General features: G+C 53.5%; 1 protein-coding gene across 3 annotated transcripts in view; it reads left to right on the top strand.

The window, feature by feature from the left end:
• SDK2 (sidekick cell adhesion molecule 2) overlaps window positions 1–21,697 on the top strand; it is a 266,484-nt gene that overhangs the window by 181,661 nt on the left and 63,126 nt on the right. For all 3 annotated transcript variants that reach the window (XM_047833518.1, XM_047833516.1, XM_047833519.1), the window contains exons 7-17: window positions 176–366; window positions 534–617; window positions 2,721–2,915; window positions 4,135–4,251; window positions 5,853–6,020; window positions 6,834–6,936; window positions 13,606–13,782; window positions 14,031–14,167; window positions 14,749–14,896; window positions 19,491–19,631; window positions 21,092–21,273. In XM_047833518.1, the coding sequence (XP_047689474.1) occupies window positions 176–366; window positions 534–617; window positions 2,721–2,915; window positions 4,135–4,251; window positions 5,853–6,020; window positions 6,834–6,936; window positions 13,606–13,782; window positions 14,031–14,167; window positions 14,749–14,896; window positions 19,491–19,631; window positions 21,092–21,273 (1,643 nt within the window). The remainder of the gene's footprint in view (window positions 1–175; window positions 367–533; window positions 618–2,720; window positions 2,916–4,134; window positions 4,252–5,852; window positions 6,021–6,833; window positions 6,937–13,605; window positions 13,783–14,030; window positions 14,168–14,748; window positions 14,897–19,490; window positions 19,632–21,091; window positions 21,274–21,697) is intronic.

Raw genomic sequence — 21,697 nt, 5'->3', positions numbered from 1 at the left:
AGGCGCCCCCATTTCACAGACAAGGAAACCGAGGTCCAGAGCGCTGACGGGCTTGCACCTCTAGGAAGTGGCAGGGGCTGGGGCCCCGGGCTGGCACTCCCGCGCACCCCTGCCCTGGCCCTCAGGTTTCTGGAAGCCCCTGTGGCTGAGAACCTGCCTCCCTCACCGCCTCCAGGCCCCTGATCAAGCTGCACATCATCTGGAAGAAAGATGGGGTGCCGCTGTCGGGGGGCATCAGCGACTACAACCGCCGGCTTACCATCCCGGGCCCCACGGGCAGTGACGCCGGCTACTACGAGTGCGAGGCCGCCCTGCGCAGCAGCAGCATCCCCTCTGTCGTCCGTGGAGCCTACTTGTCTGTGCTGGGTGAGCTGGGGCAGGGCTGCTGGGGCTCCCCGCCCAGGGCTAGGGGCATGGCTGGGCGTGCCGAGCAGTGGCTGTATCCTACGGGCAGTATGGCTGGGTGACCGGAGCAGGGGCTGTATCAAAAGGAGCATGGCTCTGAGCCCCTCCTCTGGTCCCTCCTCCTGCAGAACCTCCCCAGTTTGTCAAGGAGCCAGACAGACACATCACAGCAGAGATGGAGAAAGTGATGGACATTCCCTGTCGGGCCAAAGGTAACACAGCGGCATGGTCAGCGGGGAACAAGGACCCCCGCGCCCAGACCCTCAGCCTTTCCTGTCCCTGTCGCAAACTTTTCTAAATTCCACTTCCTTCTCCAGGTATCGTCACTGAGCAGAGAGTTAGTCTGGCTGTGAGCAGACGCCCCAGGAAACAAACAGGCCAAATTACCATAATCTCAGGACTGGAAATCAACCCACGTTACCCTAACTTGAGGGTTACAAATGAATCCAAATTACCGTAATTTCAGGATAGGTGACAGACCGAAATTGCCCGTAATTTCAGAGTTGGAGACAATGTCAGAACTGTTAGAACGTGTGGGTGCGTTTCGCCTGAGATGGGTCTCATGAGCTCCGCCTGGTTTCTGGTCCATTTTGCTCCATTTTCTCCCCTACTCTTTTCTACTTAACCCCCCTAGTCAGAGCTCCTGGAGAATTTCCACTCTTCCCATCCCCAGCCTCCCTCTTTCTGGCCCGGCTGAGCTACAAGGCAGCCCCAAAACCGGGGTGGCATCCGGGGTGATCGGATGGTAGGAGAGGGCATCCACCATGGCACGCGGTGTCATTTTGAACAAAGAGGCAGAACGTAGCTCAGGCAAGGAGAGTCGCAGCAGAGGGAGGGAGGAAGGACTCCCCTTCTGAGCCCACGTGAGGGGAAGGCCAAGATCCATTCGTGCACCCAACAGACATTTTTGGAGGGTTTTCCACGTGCCAATACTGCTCTTGGGCTGGGGAGATACAGAATGAACCCAACAGCCAGCCAAATCCTTGCTCTTATGAAACTTACCTTTCTTCGAAGGAAGGCAGACCAACCCATGAGCAAATAAAGATACTTTATTTCATTTCATCGAAAATGTCATGGGTTGTGAGATGCCCCATTATTTTATGTGCCACTAAGAAAGAAAAAAGACTACCAATGAAATGATGATGTGCTTTCGATAGGAAGACGCCTTTGTCTCGGAGATGTTACCACGTGAAAGAATGTGTATGCCCCGTGGAAAGGATGAAATACAGCGTCGTAGAATGTCAGGGTTGAAAAAGAGCTGGAAAGGAGAAGCAAGCAGGTGTAGGGGGCTTGGGGCCACGAGTGCTCCTTCGGATGGAGGGTGGGAGCTCACCTGGGGAAGTCACATGTGAGCCGGGACCCAGAGGGAGAGAGGGGAGGCTGGGGACACGTGCGAGAAGACCATGCCAGGCCCAGGGGCGTGTGGCTTGGGCAAGGCTGAGAGACGGGGAGCCCCTGTTCACCTCCCTGTGCAGACCAGGTAGGAGAGGGCTCCCGAGAAGCACCAGCCTCCTCTGTGTGCTGCTCGACACGGGACTCTGCAGTCATGTGGGTTTGGGAAACGAACCCCCGTTGGAGGTTCCCAAAATACATAAAAGTCTCTGCTAAATTAAATTGCAGTTAGGGCACCTGGGTGGCTCGGTCGGGTAAGCGTCCAGCTTCAGCTCAGGTCACGATCTCACAGTTCATGGGTTTGAGCCCCACGTCCGGCTCTATGCTGATGGCTCAGAGCCCGGAGCCTGCTTCGGATTCTCTGTCTCCCTCTCTCTCTGCCCCTCCCCTGCTCACGCTCTGTCTGTCTCTCTCTCAAAAATAAATAAGCCATAAAAAAAATTTAATTCCAGTTAAAAATTAATTTATGGGGCGTCTGGGTGGCTCAGTAGGTTGAGCGTCCCAGCTCTTAATTTCAGCTCAGGTCATGATTCCAGAGTCATGGGATCGAGCCCCTCATCGGGCTCCACGCTGTGCATGGAGCCTGCTTAAGATTCTGTCTCTCCCTCTTCCTCTGCTCCTCCCCTGCTCTTGCTCTCTTTCTTAAAAAAAAAAATTTTTGATTCATTTGTCCCATCCACCATTTCCAAGCGAGACTAACCCAGCTAAATTTTCTTAGAACCCCTGCTCTTATAAGAACTTGAGAAATGCCACCCCGAGAACATCCTTCACCTCCTCCAAGACCATTAGCGGCCCCTCTAAGAAGGCTCTAGGGAGCAGGACACACAGGGACACCCTCCCCATGCAGCCTTCCAGGCACCCCTCAGAGGCAGGAGGGAGGGAGCCCGGAGGTGGGCTGACTGTGGGCCCGCGTGTCCCCCTAGGTGTGCCACCGCCCTCCATCATCTGGTACAAGGACGCGGCCGTGGTGGAGGTGGGGAGGCTGAACCGGTTCCGGCAGCGCGGCGACGGGGGCCTGCAGATCAGCGGGCTGGTGCCCGACGACACCGGCATGTTCCAGTGCTTTGCCCGCAACGCGGCCGGCGAGGTGCAGACCTCTACCTACCTGGCTGTCACCAGTAAGTTGGGCCTCTGCTGTCCTGCCCCGGCGTCCCTCCCGCTCCCAGGATGCAGCCTTCCTCCAAGCCAGCAGCCTCTCGAGAAGAGATGCTGCATTTTGCAGAGCTAGGATTCCAGAAAACTCAGCAGCGGGGGTGGCCCTAGCCGGTTGCGCCCACTGCTCTCCCAGCCCGGGTCTGGCGCTCCAGGACCCTGAGCCGCGGAGGGGTTCGCGGGCTCTTGGGAGAGAAGCGTCTGTGAGGCCACGTCTTGCTCTGGCCTCGCAGCTGCCCCTGGCCTCGTGGACAGGGCTGAAGCCACCCCGTCCCCACTGAGAAGACTCGCTCACTTCTCCAGAGAGACCCAGGGCTTTCATCTCAGTCCCTCCTTCAAACCTTTTGCCCTCTTGGAGTCTCTTGGCGGGGAGCATAGCTCTCCCGCCCTCTTCACGGAGCTGCGTTCGCAGCCAATGCCACAAGAGTGGCCACACCGTCGATGGCAGAGCTCTGTGCACGTGCAAAGTGCCGCTGGGTTCCTTGTCTCAGCAGCAAGAGGATGTGTGGTCTTGGGCCTCCCGGCGTCCCTCGGGGGAGGCCCTCAGTCCCACAGAGGTCCCCCCGAACAGGGCGGCCGTGGGGCAGAGGGCCAGCTGGGTTTGCCCCAAAACGGCACTGGGGACAGAAGGGCTGCCGTCTCGCTTCTTGCTTCCGAGGAGCGCGGGCGAAGCCGGCGCTGGTCCGTATCCAAGCTCTGCTCCCATGCACGTCTGCCCCTGAGGGCCGGGCCAGGGAAGGCCAGCGCAAAGCAAGAACGCTGTGCTTCATCTTGAAGAACCACAGCTCGACCGGGCTGCGGACTCTCCAGGGCCAGGCCTCGTGCAGAGTGGGCAATGTTCTTCTATTGGCCATAACTGTTTTTTCTGTCAGGAACCCAGAGCCTCGATGTCCTGTTCAGTGAAGGAGGCATCATGGCGGGTGTGAGCCGCCCTCGGGGGTCCTCCCTTTTCCCCCAGATGGAGGCCGGAGAATCAAGGCAGAAGGGCTGGTGTAGCCTGGGTCCGGCCACAGGGCAGGTGGTGCAGGGAGCCCCGGAGGGCCTTCCGGGCTTTTCTCCGGTGCTGGGGTCCCATCGGGACACCTGCGTCCTTCTTGGTGGCAGGGGCAGGATGAGCACCTGGCCCTCTAGCGGTGGGGTCTCCTCTGGGGTGTAGCTGAGAGGCTCCACTGTCTCCTTTTGCAGGCATCGCCCCCAACATCACCAGGGGCCCCTTGGACAGCACAGTGATCGATGGCATGTCAGTCGTGCTGGCTTGCGAGACTTCGGGAGCGCCCCGGCCGGCCATCACTTGGCAGAAAGGTAGATGGGACTGATCTCCTTTGGAGGGTGTGGCCGTGTGACAGCCTAGGGCAGTCCTCAGAGCTCAGTTCTGGAGACAGCCGGGTCGGGTTCCCTATGTACAGTTGTGAAGGTCGTGCACTGCACACCCCCAGGGGCGGGGCGTCTTTCACACCACAGTATGCACCACGTGCCGCCCCGCTGGGCTCAAGGCCCGGCTCTGCAGCTCCAGAGACCTGTGACCTTGGGTGAATCATTTAATCACTCCGAGCCTCAGGGTCCCCGTCTGTAAACTGAGGACAATGGGACCATATACCTTGGGTCAGCGTGAGGACGAAACAAGAGCCAACACTGTGCCTCGGCAGTGGGGAAGCCCAGTGAATGGCCGCTGTTTGACGGTCCGTATTACGGTGGTGGCCGTCCGTGCAAGTGGGAGACCATCCCTGCCCCCACGGCAGCGCGGAGGGCTCCCGACACCCCAGCTAGCAAAGCTCAAGCGGTCCCGCCCTCAGTGGCTCCTCCGCGGCTCTGGTTCCAAATCTCGCCTTCCCAGCTCTCCCCGTGTGCACACACGTGTGCGTGCACCTGCAGTCACTCCCTCGCACCTCCCAAGTCTGTGTGGAGGAAGCTTCTCCCTAGGACTCACCTGCCCCCCTCCCCCGGGCCTCCCCACGCCGCCCCCGCGGCTCAATTTCTCCACCTCCTTATATACAAGAAAACCTGCCCCTTCGTTCAGCTTGTCACCTGCCGCCCCGCGAAGACCCAGGCTTCGGTTTGGCCCGCCGCTGTCTTCCTGGGGCCCAGGCCGAGACTGACACATGGTAGCTGCTCAATAAATATTTGTGGGGTGAGTGGAGGCACAGCCAGGCGCGGGTATGGACACAAATAAACACGCTCACCCGACACGCTCACTGGTTCAGCATTCCTGCCCGTGGGTGCAAAGGGAGACACCCACAGGCTTGCACATGAAGATACCCCTCTGCACGGACAGGTGGGATTGTCTTTAAAATAGATACAGTTTCGGGCTCATCTCCCTCCCTCACCCCCAGGCACCAGGCCTCCCCAGGTCCCACCGCAGAGGGAGGCCTGGCCCACCCTGTCCCTGTCTACCCCTCCCCCCCCCCCCCCCTGCTCCTTGCTGCTCCCCCCCACCCATCACTTCCCTCCGCTTCCCTGAAGGTGACTCTCCAGAAGCATCCTGCCGCAGGATGCCCGTCACCACCTTGTCAGAGCTGTCTGCCCCCTCCCCACCCCCCCCCCCCCAGACCGGGTGCCAGCTGTCTCCGAGAGCTGTGCCTGGCTGCTCCAGGAGACCGTCCCTGGCCTCCTCCGGCGAAGGGCAGACGGCGCGGAGGGTGGAGAGAGAGACGCCAGGAGATCCGGGCTCTGTGACCGAGCGCCCTCGTGCCTGTCACCACGTCAGAAACCCCCCTGGGCCTCCACCCCCACCCCAGCCCTGCCCCCACCTCCGCGGCCCTCCCAGTCTTTCTAAAGCTGGGGGCCTTCCCGAGACCACCTGCCCGGAGCCGCCGGGGAGAGGGCTCGTGCCGTGTCAGAGTGCCGGGGCCTGCGTGGACGCGCACAGCCGGCCGCACCCCGAGCCCACCCCGTGTCGCCCTCAGGGGAGCGCATCCTGGCCAGCGGCTCCGTCCAGCTGCCTCGATTCACGCTGCTGGAGTCGGGCAGCCTGCTCGTCAGCCCCACGCGCATCTCCGACGCCGGGACCTACACCTGCTTGGCCACCAACTCTCGGGGGGTCGACGAAGCCTCGGCCGACCTGGTCGTGTGGGGTGAGTGTGCACAGTGCCTTCACACGTCCGTGCGTGAGTGTGTGCCGAGCGCAGTGTCCCCCTGCCGGCACCTGCACACCCGCACGTCGGTCCCGCCAGGGGCGCTTCTTCCGAGAGAAGGGCTCGGACGAATGAATGACTGCAGAGGGAAGGCCGGGCTTCTGCCGATGGTTCCACGAGAGCGAGGGCTCTCGCCGCGCGTGGCCGAGTGAGAACAGAGAGGCGGTGGGCAGCTGTCTTCAACATTAGGGCGGCAGTCAGCACCCCCGTTGCGTAAAGGGCCAGAGAGTAACTATTTTAGGCTGCGTGGGCTGGACGGCCTCTGTCCCGACTCCTCGACTGACTTTCCTGTTTCAGCAAGGAAGCAGCCAGAGGGCACGGCTGTGTTCCGATGCTAGTGGCCTTGGTAGCCAAAGAGGCTACCGGCCGGACTCGGCCCCCGACCGTAGTGTTCTGGGCCCTGCTTTAAGGAAGCGAATCAAGCCCCTTGGGCGGTCAGATTGCACCACTGGGGGTCCACGCCCAAGACAGACATGCCTGCGGGCCACCTGGGGAGGCTGAACACCCGTGGGCTCGAATGCCGTGCAGCAGGGGATGCTGTTTTTACGCTGGCTAGACCACCGCTGTGCTGGGACCATGGGACATTGGCCGTGGTAGACCTGTCCACGCACGGGGCCTGCCTCCGCCTACCCGTCGAACTCAGCCACTCGGGCTCGGTTTACCCGAAAGCACCCTTCCCACACACCTGCGTCTCACCTGTTACTCCGGCTCTACACCCCCTTCTCACCACCCTGTCTCCCTGCCCTCTTTCAGCCCGGACCCGCATCACCAAGCCTCCCCAGGACCAGAGTGTCATCAAGGGCACCCAGGCCTCCATGGTGTGCGGAGTGACCCATGACCCCCGAGTGACCGTCAGGTACTCCCTCTGCTGTGACCCCATGGAGGCAAAAGGGGAGGGCAGCTTGTGGCCAATATCACTGCCAAAGCAGCGGGCAGCGAGGCTGGAAGGGGCCAGCCACTGACGCCACTCGGGAGTCCTGGCCCCCATGGCTCTGGAGGCAGCTGCATCCTGGGGTGCCATCTGGTGGCCATTGGGCATATGACAGTCTAACCGCCACACCAAATGCCCCCCCCCCCCCCCCACCGCCGGAAGCCAAGGTTGCCCGTAAGGGTTCCTAGACTTTTTTTTTTTTTTTTAATTTTTTTTTTCAATATATGAAGTTTATTGTCAAATTGGTTTCCATACAACACCCAGTGCTCATCCCAAAAGGTGCCCTCCTCAATACCCATCACCCACCCTCCCCGCCCTCCCACAGGGTTCCTAGACTTTTAGACACACATCCGTCCTCGGCCAATCCACTGCGGGCCTCCAGTTTGAGAAACACCTCCTTGAACATTAAACATTGATATTTAGGGCAGTCGTCACGTGCTGCCGGCACAAACGCAAGCAGTGAGCCTTGAAATCACAGAGATGTAGTTAATATGTTGTCAACACATGATTCAGAATATGCTTATTCCTGGGATTATTCAATTTTTGTAAAAAATAAATATATCAACCATAAATGTTCTCCAAGAGAACCCACATGTTCCTCCCCATAGAATACCGCTGTGAGTCTCAGTTCTATACATAAGTAGCTATAATTTTAGCACCCATTAATTGAAAAATTTTATAATAAAAAAAACTATGGTTAATTCAGTAACACTTTAAAATAAGTTGGCGTTTTATTTATTAAAACGTCATCTATTATTTGGAAAATACTTGCATATTTTATTCATTCTCTAGACGATTCTTTTTTTTTAAGTTTATTTATTTTTGAGAGAGAGAGAGAGCACAAGCGGGGAAGAGGCAAAGAGAGAGAGGGAGGCACAGAATCTGAAGCGGGGTCCAGGCTCCGAGCTGTCAGCACAGAGCCCGATGCAGGGCTTGAACTCATGAACCGTGAGATCATGACCTGAGCCGAAGTCGGACACTTAACCGGCTGAGCCACCCAGGCGCCCCCATTCTCCAGACAGTCCTTCATTGACAAAGGGATTCGTGGATCTCTTGCAATATAGCCGCAGGCCCACCTTCCAAGGACCTCCAGGGACCCACAGATGGAAAACTGTGTTCTGATGCACTGGAGGGGTCCTCGCCTCAGGATGGAATTCTCCATGTAGCGCAGTTTTTTCTAGATGGGAAGAGAGAGAACAGAACTGGTCCCTCAGCATTTGCAGCCTGTGCCCAAAGTCTCCCCACATCTCCCACCCCTTCCTTGGACTTGAAAACCCTGTCCCAGCTTCAGGGAACACACCATGGGGCTCCCTGACCAGACAGGCTAGGAAGGACCCGAGCAACCAAATCAAATAAAGTGGCGGAACGGTTTCCAGAACAGTCTCAGGAGAGAACACTTCCGTTTGGTATCCGAGGCCAGATCTAGACCCACTCGGAGAAGTCCAGTCGGGCAACAATGACTGCCAATCCGTCTTTCTGTTGGCCTTTTTTCTTACTGCATGGAAGGAAAATGTAGAAAATGCAGATAAGCCCCAAAAACTGGGGAGGGAGAGAGAGAGAGAAAAAAAAAAAAAAGAAGGAAAAAAGTAAGTTTACCTGTTTCTCTCAGAGATAGTAATATTTGGGTGTCGTTTGTAAAAAACTGGAAACACGATTCCTTAGTCTGTGTCCAGGTTTTTACAAATGACACCCAAATATTACTATTTGGTAAGAACCTTAAGAACCTATTGTGACCCTCCTTCCCTGTCGATGAATATTTTCATATAAACTCCATTACATGATTCTTCACATGTCCATTGTGTGGCTGTAATGGAATTTATGTTACCAATTCCCTAATGCTGGATATTTGGATTGTTTTCCAATTTTTTGCTAATATTAAGAAACATAACGATCCACATCCTTTTAATTATTTTTGCACGGCTTTGATTTCCTGAGGACTAATTTTTTTTTAATTTGTTTAATGTTTACTTATTTTTGAGAGAGAGAGAGACAGAGTGTGAGTGGGGGAGGGGCAGAGGGAGAGGGAGACACAGAATTGGAAGCAGGCTCCGGGCTCCGAGCTGTCAGCACAGACCCTGACGCAGGGCTTGAACTCATGAACTGCAACATCATGACCTGAGCCAAAGTCACATGCTTAACTGACTGAGCCACCCATGCACCCGCTAGTACAGGATTATTTTTATTTATTTATTTTTTTACATATACTTTTTTTAAAGTTTTTTTTAATTTTTAATTATTTTTGAGAAAGAGAGAGACAGAGACAGAGACAGAGTGCAAGCAGGGGAGGGGCAGAGAGAGAAGGAGACGCAGAATCGGAAGCAGGCTCCAGGCTCTGAGCTGTCAGCACAGAACCCGACGCGGGGCTCGAACTCATGGACCGTGAGATCATGACCTGAGCTGAAGTTGGACGTTTAACCGACTGAGCCACCCAGGTGCCCCTTATCTAATATCATTTAAAATCACTCGTCAAAATTGTTTAATAGCCAGCTATATAATAACAGATAATTTTGGAAAATTTATACCCTGAGTTAAATGAACCCACTGGTTGTTTTTTTTCCTTCCTTTCTCCCTTCCTTCCTTTCTTCCTTTCTTTCTTCCTTCCTTCTTTCCTTCCTTCCTTTCCTCTTTCTTTCTTTCTTTCTTCTTTACTCCTTCCTTCCTTCCCTCCTTTCCTCCTTCTTTCTTCCTTCCTTTCTTTCTCCCTTCCTTCCTCCCTTCCTTCCTTCCTTTCTTCCTTCCTTTCTCCCTTCCTTCCATCCTTTCTTCCTTTCTTTCTTTCTTCCTTCCTTCCTTTCTCCCTTCCTTCCTTTCTTTTATTCTTTCTTAACTTTCTATTGTGGAAATTTTCCAAGATAGGCCAGAGTAGAGAGACCAGTGTCATTAAGTCTCATATACCCATCTCTCAGCCTCAGTGATTGTCAGCACTTTGCTCACCTGATTTTGCCTATCCCCCTCCCCCACTATACACACACACACACACACACACACACACTTTTTTTACTGCAATATTTTTTTAATGTTTGTTTATTGTTTTTGAGAGAGAAAGAGTGCGTGCACATGCTCGTGAGTAGGGGAGGGGCAGAGCAGGGAGACCGAGGATCCAAAGCAGACTCTGCACTGCCCGCAGCGAGCCTAACGCGGGCCTCGAACTCACGAACTGTGACATCACGACCTGAGCTGAAGTCGTATGCTTAGCCAACTGACCCACCCAGTCGCCCCTAACTGCGATATTTTAAAAGCAAATATTAACCGTGTAATTTCACCTTTACATATGTCAGTGTGCATTTCTTACCTAAAAGGACTTTTCTTTAAACATAACAACAACCGTGTCCCTGGTCACACCTAACACAATGAGCAATCAGTCCCTTGATGTCTGCTGATACAATGGCCCTGATTATCTCAGAGGTGCCTTTTTAAAAGTTGGTTGGTTGATGGGGCGCCTGGGTGGCTCAGTCGGTTAAGCGTCTGACTTCGGCCCAGGTCACGATCTCCCGGTTCGTGGGTTCAAGCCCCACATCGGGCTCTGTGCTGACAGCTCGGAGCCCGGACCCTCCTTCGCATTCTGTGTCTCCCTCTCCCCCTGCTCCTCCCCCACTCACACTCTGTCACTCTCTCTCTCAAAAATAAACATTACCTAAATAAATAAATAAAAGTTGGTTGGTTGAACTCAGCGTCCACACAAGGTCTACACATTGCTTTTGGTTGGTGTGCCTCCTTTCTACATAGCCCCCTCCCCCTCCTTTTTATTCTTGTTTTCATTGTTGCTTTGTTTACGTGCAGTTAATTAGTTGGAGAGACCAGGTTCTACAGGACAGAGGCCCAGCTAACTTGTTCTGTAAAGGGCCAGAGAGTACATGTTTTACGCTTTGAGGGCTATATAGCTTTTGTCACAGCTCTTCGAGTCTGCTTTTGCAGTGCAAAAGCAGTCACAGGCAGTGTGCAAACAAGCGGGCGTGTCTGTGTTCCAATAAAACTTTATTTACACAAACAGGCGGTGGGCCATTGTTGGCGGATACCCACTGTAGAAGACCCCACCTTCTGGGTTTGGTTAGCTGCTTTTTCGTGGTGTGGTACACTGTACTTCGATCCCTGGTATTTCTAATTAGATTCAAGGAACTGGCTGATCAGATTCGGGTTCAGTTGTTGGGGCATAAACACTCCACGGCTGGTAATCTATGCTTCCCAAAACGCCACCTCCCAGGGCAAAAGATGTCTGCTTGCCATGAGCTGTTTTTTTTTCTTAATTTTTTTAAGGTATTTTTGAGAGAGAGAGAGAGAGAGAGAGAGAGAGCATGAGCCAGGGAGGGGCAGAGAGGGGGGCAGGTACAGAGGCTCTGAAGCCGGCTCTGTGCTAACAGCAGAGAGCCCGATGCGGGGCTCGAACTCACAAGCTGTGAGATCATGACCTGAGCTGAAATCAGACTCTTAACCTCCTGAGCCACTCAGGAGCCCCTGCCATAAGCTGTTTCTTATGCAGGAATTCTACTCATGCCATCAGTGCTGGCACAGATGATTCTTTTCTAGCTATGGAGATGAATTGAAGGCGATTCCTTCTGACAATTTGTAAATATGTATAAAAAGCCTTAAAATTTAACTCAGCAGTTTCACTGCTGAAAACGTATCCTCGAGGAAATGATTTAGCACGTAGGAAAATACGTTACTGCAAGGATGTTCATCGCAGCATTAACTATAATATCGACAAACAAAGAGCTAAGCCGGTCACCCAACATTATGGGAACGATCGCAGAGCAATCATGTGGGAAGCACCGTGCAGCTGATAAAAACCATGGTGTGGAAGCATCCCATTTAAAAGAGTTTATGACCTTTTGTGGGGCGGGAAAGCAGCTTTAAAGTCAGGATGGATGGATAGATAGCTAGATCTTGTTTGCGTACATGTGCTACAAGAGTCAAAGTGCATAATGATGACTAACTTCTATTTTTTTTTTTTTTTAAATTTTTTTTTTTTTCAACGTTTATTTTTATTTTTGGGACAGAGAGAGACAGAGCATGAACGGGGAAGGGGCAGAGAGAGAGGGAGACACAGAATCGGAAACAGGCTCCAGGCTCTGAGCCATCAGCCCAGAGCCCGACGCGGGGCTCGAACTCACGGACCGCGAGATCGTGACCTGGCTGAAGTCGGACGCTTAACCGACTGCGCCACCCAGGCGCCCCGACTAACTTCTATTGATCCCTTGCCACGCTCCGGGCACTTCTTGGAGCATCTTGTATTAACTCACACAATCCTTAGAGCAACCTTATAAAGCGGGTGGTATTATTTTCCTCGTATGACAGATGAGGACACTGAGGCACAGGGAGGGTAAATAAACACACCCAGGATCACAAACGCTGGTAAGTGGCCAAGGCAACACTTGACCAGGGAATCTGAATCCAGAACATAGAAACACTGTGGTACCATGCCCATTGGGGCAGGAGGGAAAAGTCTGGAAGGTATATGCTCAGCTGTGAATCATGGTTACCCATTATGGGAAAGCTTCTCGGTTTTCCTGTTTTTTTTTTTTCCTATTTGTATTTGCAATTCCCTGATTTTTTTTTTAAACCTAGCTTTTTTTTTTTTAAGGTTTTATTTATTTTTGAGACAGAGAGAGACAGAGCATGAACGGGGGAGGGGCAGAGAGAGAGGGAGACACAGAATCGGAAACAGGCTCCAGGCTCCGAGCCATCAGCCCAGAGCCGATGCGGGGCTCGAACTCACGGACCGCGAGATCGTGACCTGAGCTGAAGTCGGACGCTTAGCCGACTGAGCCACCCAGGCGCCCCTTAAACCTAGCTTTAAAATATTACAGGCTCATTCTCCCTAGCAAACTTGCATTCTCTAACACAGAGAGTTCTCTCGCATCCTTGTGGCTCAGGCCACCCTGTCCCCAGCTGAGCGAGTGACGGGTCATGTACAGAGCGGCTCAGTCCCCATCCTGTTCCCAACACCCTGGCCAACCTTGCTGGGGGACAACAGCAGGACGTGCTCCCCGGAGCTGGCACCCCACGTTATGTTGACAGTAATAGTTGTATTTCCTCAAGAATCATTCCAGAGGGGATATTTCTTATTGTCAGGCCCGGGCGTGTGTGTAATTTCTCAAGTCCCCCTTTGTACTGACTGACCGAAGCTAAAGTGATTTTTTGGACACTGAAGTCAATTTGTCACAGTGATGCATTGATCTAATGATTCCCCTCATAAAACTAATTCCAAAATGCAGTCTGTGCGGAAACGTTAATTCTTTTTCCAGCTGTAATCTTTTAACCTCTTCGGAAGATTACCTTTTGCCGGCTCTTTTGTGCTGGCTGCTTGGCAGTCGCTTCTGGCCAAAAGCAACACGGCTCTGACCTAGACCTGAGATAGAGGTGTGACGGCTTCGTGTGCTAACCCTCCCGGACGGAGCACCTGCCACGGGGACGGTGGGCTGGGGGCTGATCGGGCGCCCACCGTGCTCCGGCCCCAGACCAGCCCCGGGGCGTGGGGGGGTGGTTGGGGGGGGGACTCTGCCGCCTTTGGAACTCTCCTCCAGATCCGCCCTGGGCTGATCCCCAGAAGTGCCCCCTAGTTCCCTCTCTTTACTGACTGGTTCTTCTTACTCTCAGGTACGTCTGGGAGAAGGATGGGGCCACCCTGGGCATGGAGAGCAACCCCCGCATCCGTCTCGACAAAAACGGCTCCCTGCACATCTCACAGACGTGGTCGGGGGACATCGGCACCTACACCTGCCGGGTGCTCTCAGCCGGGGGCAATGACTCTCGAAGTGCCCACCTGCGCGTCAGGTAAGGGGGCAGCCTGCCCGGGCCCCCTCCCCAACCGCAGCTCAGTGAGGCCTTCTGTCAAGAGCAGAGGAGTCTGGGGACAGGTAGGACAGGTAGGCCCGTAAGCCAGGGAGCAGAGCCTCCAGGTGGCCGGCCCGAAGGCCGAGCTTGGCGGCTGAGGCATCTCGAAGTTCAGTCTGAGCCCTGGTGCCCGTGTGTCACCTGACTCCAGGCCTCACAGCCGGCCCCGCCACACCTCTCTCCCCCAGGCAGCTGCCCCACGCCCCCGAGCGCCCTGTGGCGACCCTCAGCACAGCGGAGAGGCGGGCCATCAACCTGACGTGGGCCAAGCCCTTCGACGGCAACAGCCCCCTGCTTCGCTACGTCCTGGAGATGTCGGAGAACAGTAAGGCTTCCCGCCGCAGCCAGCCGGAGGCACGGGCTCGGGGAGGCGGCCCGGGGCCGGGATCCAGCTCCCCCACGTCCCAGTTCTCTGCCTTTGAGCAGACCTTCTGGAGGCCTCCGCGTCCCTGCAGAACGAGCGATGGCATCCGCCTCCTCGGGCTGCTGTGGCCGTTGAATGAGATCATGTCTGTGAGGTGCGGGACTCAGGACCTGCCTCTCTAGAGCCTCCAAGGCCGTGGCGACTCTTTTTCTTCTTTAGCCTCCAGACTGGGACCTGCAGAATTAACAGGCCTTGTTTCAGGGGCATTTTCAATACAGTTTGCCTGGAGCTCATCGATTCGAGGGAGGAGAAAAAAGATAGAAAAGACACCTGCCATCTCTGTTCCCATGAGTCCTTGCTCCCTCCCCAGGACCCTCCAACCCCCTGGGACACGTGGGCTAAAGGGACCCAGGAAAATGACGTGACCAGCCTCTGCCGGGTTGAGTTGGGGGAGGCGCGCCTCTGCTGGCCCAAACGGGGCTGGGGGTAAGGAACACGGCCCCCGGGATGTCCACCTCTGCCTCCACCCTCCGTCCTTGTAGATGCCCCCTGGACCGTGCTCCTGGCCAGCGTGGACCCCGAGGCTACCTCCGTGATGGTCAAGGGCTTGGTGCCCGCGCGCTCCTACCAGTTCCGTCTTTGTGCCGTCAACGACGTGGGGAAGGGACAGTTCAGCAAGGACACGGAGAGGTGAGGGGAGCAGGTGCTCTCGCCCGGTGGGTCTCGGTGACCCCATTGGCCGGCGGGGCTGAGGGGGGCTGCCTATGGCCGAGACCAGTATGGCCACGCGGGGCCCGCTGTGTGCAGATCCTGGGGGCTTTGGTGTCCACCTCTGTCGAAAGGGGTAGCATCACTCACACCTGCCTCACAGGGATGCCGCCAAGGTGAAAGGTCACCCGGGGGAGGTGCCGTGAGCAGTGCCCGGGGCAGGATCAGCACCGATTTAATGGTCCCTCTCACTGGGAGCCGAGCGAGTTCAAAGACTCCCCTCGCTCTGCTCTGCCTCCCCCGTTGGCCGCCGTCACTGTTACGTGCACGTGACAGATGTCCGTATCCAGTGCCTTGCAAGACGCCAGGTCTGGTTAAGCTTTCGGTGAGGCTGTTTTAAAGATGATGAAAATTGAGGAAAAACAGAGGGTCGTCCATTTTCGAGCATCACCCGGTAATACCCGCTTCCGTAGGAGCCGACTGATTCTGGCCACTTAAGTCCTGTAACCAGGTGGTCACCTCTGGGGAGAAAGAAGCCATGCAACAAGAGGGCAGAGTGACGGTGACACGAATCCCATGCACCAAAGCATTCCTTTTCTTATGTTTCTCTTCACTTTTTCCAGATGTATTGAGATTCTAATTGACATGTGACACGGTGTGAGTTGAAGGCACAGTGTTTTGATTCGATAGATTGTATGTTCCCATGTGATTAGCTGACACGTCCATTTCTTTTTCGTGGTGAGGACACTTTCGACCTCCTCTCTGAGCAACTTTTAAGTAGACGATACGGGACTTTCAGCTATCATCCCCAGGCTATACTTCAGATCCCCAGGATTTGTTAAGCTTATAACTAGAAGGCTGTAGCCTTGACCACTATCTTCCCATGTCCCTCCCTCACTAGCTCTCGGTAACTACCACCCTCCTCTCTGTTTCTCTTAAATTCAGCTTTTGTAGACCCCGCGTACGAGATCGCACAGGGTTTGTTGGTGCAAATGGTCCGTCTTTCTCATAGCTGAATAATATTCCATCGTATTCATCTACCACATCTGCTTGATGGACCCATCCAGTGACAGATACGTAGGGTGTTTCCACGTGCAGACAGATCTTCGAGATCCTGTGTTCATCTCCTGTGGATGGATGTTTTAAAAATTTGTTTTTAATGTCTGTTCTATTTTTGAGACAGACAGAGTGCAAGTGGGGGAGGGGCAGAGAGAGCCAGAGTCCCAGAATCCAAAGCAGGCTCCAGGCTCCGAGCTGTCAGCACAGAGCCCGACGCGGGGCTCGAACTCATGGACCGCGAGATCATGACCTGAGCTGAAGTTGGACGTTCAGCCGACTGAGCCACCCAGGCGTCCCATCCTGTGGATGGATTTTTTAATCTTTTGTGGGGCCGCCATTTTGTTTTCCACACTAGCAGCACCCACAGTGCACAAGGGTTCCCTTCTCTCCACATCCCTGACAATGCCTGTTCTGTCTTTTCTTTTTGATTTTCCATGAGAGCTGATCTACGAGGTATGGGGTGACACCTCACTGGTTTTCATTCACATTTCCTTTTCACCCACCTGTTGGTCATCTGTGTGTCTTCGTGGGGAAAATGCCTGTTCAGATCTGCCTATTTCTAGATCGGGTTGGGGTTTTTTTGTTGTTGGTTTTTTGGGTTACTTACTTATTTATTTATTTATTGCTATTGGGTTGTATGAGTTCTTTATATATTCTGAATATTAGCCCCTTATCAGATATATGGTTTGCAGATTTAGCGTTTCATTTTGTTGGTTGTTTCTTTTGTCGTGCAGGAGCTTGTTCGTTTCCTGTGGTCCCACTTACTTATCTTTGCTTTTATTGCCTGTGCTTTGAGTGTCGTCTCCTGGAACCCACTGCCCAGACCAACATCAAAGAGCTTGTCCCTATGTTTTCTTCCAGGAGTTTGACAAGTTAGGGTCCTACGATTAAGTCTTTAATTTTCTTTTTCGTTGTTCTCCTTTAGATTTCCAGCTGGTTCGATTTTTTAAGTTTATTTATTTATTTGGAGAGAGAGCGCGTGCACGTCGGGGAGGGGCAGAGGGAGAAAGAGAGCAAGAATCCCAAGCAGGCTCCACGATGTCAGCGCAGAGGCTGACGTTCGGGGCTCCGACTCATGAACCGTGAGATCATGACCGGAGCCCAAACCAAGAGTGGGACGCTCAACCAACCAAGCCACCCGGGCACCCCGTTTTTGAGTTAATTTTTGTGACTGGTGTAAGCTAGGGGTCCGGTTTCATTCCTCTGCATGTGGGCTGTCCAGTTTTCCCAACACCGTGTATTAAAGAGACTTTCCTTTCCCCACTGAGAAGAATTAATATCGTTAAAATGTCCATGTTACCCAGAATGTCCATGTGTAAATTCAGTGCAACCTCTATCAAAATTCCGATGGCGTCTTTCACAGAATTAGGAAAAAGAAAAAAACAGTCCTAAAGTGTGTTTGGAGCCACAAAAGACCTTGAGTAGCCAGAGCGGTCCTGTGAAAGAACAAAGCTTGGAGGCATCACATTTCCTGATTTCACACGATACTAGAAAGCTGTAGTAATCAAAAAGCATGATATTGGCATAAAAATAGACACTTAGACCCATGGAACAGAGTAGAGAGCCCAGAAATAAACCTTTACGTATACGGTCAGCTGACAGTTTACAAGGGAGCCAAGAACGTACTTGGCTCTTTAAAGGATTCTCTTAGGTGTGTGTATGCAGACCTCTGGCTTAAAACAATCATTCGGTTTTGCCACAGTTCCAGTGAGCTTAAGTCTTTCTGGTTCTCACTGGGGGGGATGCCACAGGGGTGGTGACACCGTCACAGGAGAGAGAGGTGGCAGCTAACAGGAGGGCACTTACAGGAGAATGTATTCACTCGCTGCTGATTGAATGCCTACTATGTGCCAGGCTGTGTGTGGTCCATCAGTGGTTCGGGGAACAATGTGGACACGGCCCCAGCCCTTCAGAACTACAAAATCCCAACAGTAGAAAGCCTCAAAGTGCTGGGACATCTACCCTACACTTTCTCCACGTCTTCAGGCTTCATTTCAAACCCTGATTCATCTTCCTGATGAATCCTCATGCTAACAGCCCTGAGTCACAAAGAAAAAGGTGAAATCGCCCTCGCTGCGGGCTTTACAAAGACGTGGGAGTGTGCAGTACGCGTTGCAAAGCTCTCCGTCAGAAAGCAAAAACATAAAAATAAGCTGAAAGGGAGAGACATCCATCAAAAATAATTAACTTTTGCTTTTAATGGATGCGTGTCAGTTTTGCGGCACCCCGGTGGAACGCCGTGTCCCCTGGCAGCTCCAGAGGAGGCAATGCAGTGGCACTCGCTTCCGGAAGCGGGCGATGGGCTCGCGCACGCGCCTCGCCAGCCCCGCCCGGCCTGCCCATCCCCAGCCCTGGGCCCAGCTGGTCGGAAAAGGAAACCTAGTTACAGCTTGCAACCGGGAAGTGAAAAACATCCCTGCTTCTGACATTCCTGATCACTTATGACATCATCGTCTCCAACAGCAGCTTCTTTGGCATGTGAGAAGCTGAGGCCGAGGTCCCTTTCCTGCACAGAAAATACACACATCTGGGGCTTTATGGTGGTTTTTTTTTTTAATTTTTTTAACATTTATTTATTTTTGAGAGACAGAGAGAGGCAGAGCATGAGCAGGAGAGGAGGAGGGAGAGAGAGAGATACAGAATCTGAAGCAGGCTCCAGGCTCTGAGCTGTTTGTTAGCACAGAGCCCGAAGCGGGGCTTGAACTCACGAACTGTGAGACCATGACCTGAGCCGAAGTCGGACGCTCAACCGGCTGAGCCACCCAGGTGCCCCTATAGCGTTTTAAAAATATTCATATATATACGTGGTGTCATTTGAACCTCAACCAGTCTTATAAAGCAGACAGGTGGAGCTTTATTATACTCTTTTAAAAGATAAACAAGCTCAGAGAGGTTAAGTGACTTGCCCAAAAGCGCACAGCAGTTGTGCAGAGTCATCCAGGAACAAAGCAGCCTCCTCATTTCCCATTAAACTCCTGTGTTTGCCATCAAGACTAAGAGTAGAAAAGCCCACCCACTCTTTTTTTATGTTTATTTATTCTTGAGAGAGAGAGAGAGAGAGAGAGAGAGAGAGAGAGAGAGAGACAGCTTAAGCGGGGGAGGGTCAGAGAGAGGAGACAGAACTGGAAGCAAGATCCAGGCTCTAAGCTGCACAGAGCCCAACGTGGGGCTCAAATTCACGAACCGTGAGATCATGACCTGAGCCAAAGTCGGACGCTTAACCGACAGAGCCACCCAGGCACCCCTGCACCCACTCTTTTTTTAATGTTTATTTATTGATTTTGAGGGGTGGGGAGAGAGAGCGCAGGCATGGGCATTCGAGCAGGGGAGGGGGCAGAGAGAGGGAGGGAGAAAGAGAATCCCAAGCAGGCTTCGCACAGTCGTCGCAGAGCCTGACGTGGGGCTCCAGCTCACGAACCGTGAGATCATGACCTGAGCCAAAATAGAGGCAGACACCTTAACCAACTAAGCCACCCAAGCAACCCATCCCACCCACTCTTGACGTTTTTATATCCAGGGTCTCCCTTCCCGAGGAACCCCCCACGGCCCCTCCACAGAACGTCATCGCCAGCGGCCGGACCAACCAGTCCATCATGATCCAGTGGCAGCCGCCTCCAGAGAGCCACCAGAATGGCCTCCTCAAGGGCTACATCATTAGGTAGGCGTCCAATCCCGGGAAAGGTAGGGCAGCCCAGACTCAAGGGGAGGGTCGGACGTGGACTGGGAAACAGCAAGGTCACGGCGGGTCTTTCCCCATCTAACGAGGGCCCGGCAACAAGAACTGCCTTCACTGTGTTATGAAAGACTTGGGTTAGACATATAGAAGAACTTCCAGAAGGCAGAGCCTTGGAAACCAATGGGAATGCTTGAGGGAAGGGGTACAGTGTCGTGTCCTCAAGGCTGTATGGGTGGGCAAGTCTGCCACACGTCACGGCTCCACAGGCCCAGGGAGACAGGTAAAATATTCAAGGAGCCAACCACCAGGAAACCAAAAACATTCCAACTGAAACCAACTACTGGGTCAAGAGCTGGTCAAAAAGCAGACCTCCTTTCTTTGGTCCTTACTGCCAATTGAAGCCCAGTTATATAGACTTTTCTGTCTCCCCTTGACCAAGGGCACGTCCCTGACAACCTCAGACTGAGTTATTAAGTGCTATTAGTTCGGTTTTGTGAATTAAAATTAGCATAAGTGGAAGTTACGGAACATTCACCAATGTTCTGAATTCTGGCTGGCTGCAAAAGGCATGTGCCTTTTCCTATAGGCTTACGCTCTCTGGAAGAAGTTATTGTTGGGTTTGCTCCCTTATCTGTTCATTTTGTTGTGAGCTTTTGGTGACCCCAAATCAGCAGTGGTTCTCAGGGCGGTCCTGAGGCCGGCAGCAGCATCGATTCGAATGCAACTTCTCACGTCCCACACCTGACCTACCGAATGGGAAACTCTGGGGTGGGCCCAGCAAACCTGTGTTTTAACAAGCCTTCCAGGGGGTTCTGATGCGGGGTAAGCCTCTGAGAACCACCGCTATGGGGTGTCGTAACACATCAAAATAATTTGAGGCCTCTGATTTTCCAAAAATGGGTAGAGGCTATCCAGCCTCCAAAATTTCGCCTGAACAGACCCCACTTCTTTATTACCGTGTGTTCTTCTTCAAGTGGAAGGTCGAAATTAGCAAAGTAGGTAGCCTCAGACGTTTTCCCTTTACCTAAGGGAATGACCGTCAAAAGGGGAGCCACTGTTTTGGAGGATATAAGAAAATGAGCCCAACCTTTGGTTGGATTTGGCCCTCCATCAATGAGCCCTCCAAGGTGAGGCCAGTGTGATCTCCCCAGAACTCTTATTGTCCGTGGTCATGTAGCCATCTCCCCAGTGCCCTCCCCCATCAGAAAGAACAGACATATCCACTAGGCCTGTGCTATCCAGGGAGATGGCCATTGGTCACCTGTGGTTTTGACTATAAAGGAAATAAATGTACAGGTTCAAGTGCCCAACAGCCGTATATGCTCATGGCTGCCATATTGGACAGCGTGGGTATGGAACGCTCACTCTGTCACACCCGGTTTCCTGGGCACGCGCCAAGCAGGCTGACTCCAAGCCACCGCATCCTGCCTTCCGCCCCTCAGGTACTGCCTGGCCGGGCTGCCTGTCGGGTACCAGTTCAAGAACATCACCGATGCCGATGTCAACAACCTGCTGTTGGAGGACCTCATCATCTGGACCAACTACGAGATCGAGGTGGCCGCCTACAACAGTGCCGGGCTGGGTGTCTACAGCAGCAAAGTCACCGAGTGGACACTGCAGGGAGGTGGGTGGGGACTGTGACCACGGAGGACTGGTGCTTCTCTCTCTCCCAGGCTCGCACCTGTCGGTCCGGTACCTGTCCCGTCCTGCCTCAGCCGTGTCACCTGCTGTATCCAGTCCCGAGCTATTGCCCGCTGCCCCTGGCTACCCCGCAGGGTGGGAGGGTCCTGAGGGAAAGAGGAGTTGGGGGGAGCATGAGCACAGCAGAAGCTTCCGGGTTACAGGGACCTTCTATGCAGTCCACCACAGGATCACGAGACTGCTCACGCGGAGTATCGTACATAAAAACCTCCCCGAGTATTTTCACAGCCCTCGCTTCTGTTTCTTGGTAGCCTGTGAAATGGGTCAGGCGAGTTTTATTAAACCCACACTAATCTAGAGAAAGAGGATGTCTTAAGTCCACAGAGCAAGCGGGGAGAAGGGGTGGG

Source organism: Prionailurus viverrinus, chromosome E1 (assembly GCF_022837055.1).
Source record: "Prionailurus viverrinus isolate Anna chromosome E1, UM_Priviv_1.0, whole genome shotgun sequence".
Classification (NCBI taxonomy): domain Eukaryota; kingdom Metazoa; phylum Chordata; class Mammalia; order Carnivora; family Felidae; genus Prionailurus; species Prionailurus viverrinus.
This window is presented reverse-complemented; position numbering and strand designations above follow the sequence as displayed.